Genomic DNA, 767 nt, shown 5'->3' on the forward strand with positions numbered 1-767 from the left:
ACACACACACAACACACACACACACACACACCAGAGCCCAGGACTCTAACAAGTGGGGACCAGCTGTGCCTAAAGTCAATCTGCCTCTCTTTAACAGTGTGACCTCAGCCCAGCCCTGCCTAAACTTGGTTCTTTCCACAGCAAGAATGCTGTGGCACATCTGGCCCCCTGGACTGGGTGAATTACACATCTGCCTTCCGGGCAGCCACTCCAGAAGTGGAATTCCCCTGGCCTCCTCTGTGCTGTCGCCGGACAGGGAACTTCATCCCCATCAATGAAGAAGGCTGCAGAGTGGGCCACATGGACTACCTGTTTACCAAGGTGTGTCCCTTAGCCCTCTGTGTCTGTCTGTCCATCTGTTCTATTCTCCCTTTCCCCCTTCAACTGTCTGTCTGTCCATCTGTCTTCCAGCCTCTCCTGTCTGGCTTTTTCTTTCTTTCCCTGGTCCTTCCAGCTCTTTGTATGAGTAAGCAGGATGTACAGACACTCTGATTCAGACCTGATGTCTGCACCAAGAGGACCTAGCTAGTTGCTGGAGCTAGACCTTGCATGAGAGCCTGTCATCCTGCTCAACTCGTGACCTCAGTCAGGCTGGGCTCATGACCAGTCTGAGCAACTTCAGGAGCCCCTGTCTCAGAAGTAAAAAGAAGGCCAAGGAGAGTACTCAGTGGTAGAGCCCCTGCCTAGAATCCCCCAGTGAGGGTCTGGAGTGTGGCTCATTGGTAGAGCCCCTGCCTAGAATCCACCAGTGAGGGGCTGGGGTGTGG

General features: G+C 53.8%; 2 protein-coding genes across 2 annotated transcripts in view; one reads left to right on the forward strand and one right to left on the reverse strand.

The window, feature by feature from the left end:
* The window catches only part of LOC113457658 (zinc finger protein 420-like), a 1,205,902-nt gene that overhangs the window by 763,542 nt on the left and 441,593 nt on the right, over nucleotides 1-767 (reverse strand). The window lies entirely within an intron of this gene.
* Upk1a (uroplakin 1A) overlaps nucleotides 1-767 on the forward strand; it is an 11,451-nt gene that overhangs the window by 8,848 nt on the left and 1,836 nt on the right. The window contains exon 5 of the mRNA XM_026786297.1: nucleotides 142-321. Within this exon, the coding sequence (XP_026642098.1) occupies nucleotides 142-321 (180 nt within the window). The remainder of the gene's footprint in view (nucleotides 1-141; nucleotides 322-767) is intronic.

This window comes from Microtus ochrogaster, linkage group LG4, assembly GCF_000317375.1.
Source record: "Microtus ochrogaster isolate Prairie Vole_2 linkage group LG4, MicOch1.0, whole genome shotgun sequence".
Taxonomy (NCBI): Eukaryota; Metazoa; Chordata; class Mammalia; order Rodentia; family Cricetidae; genus Microtus; species Microtus ochrogaster.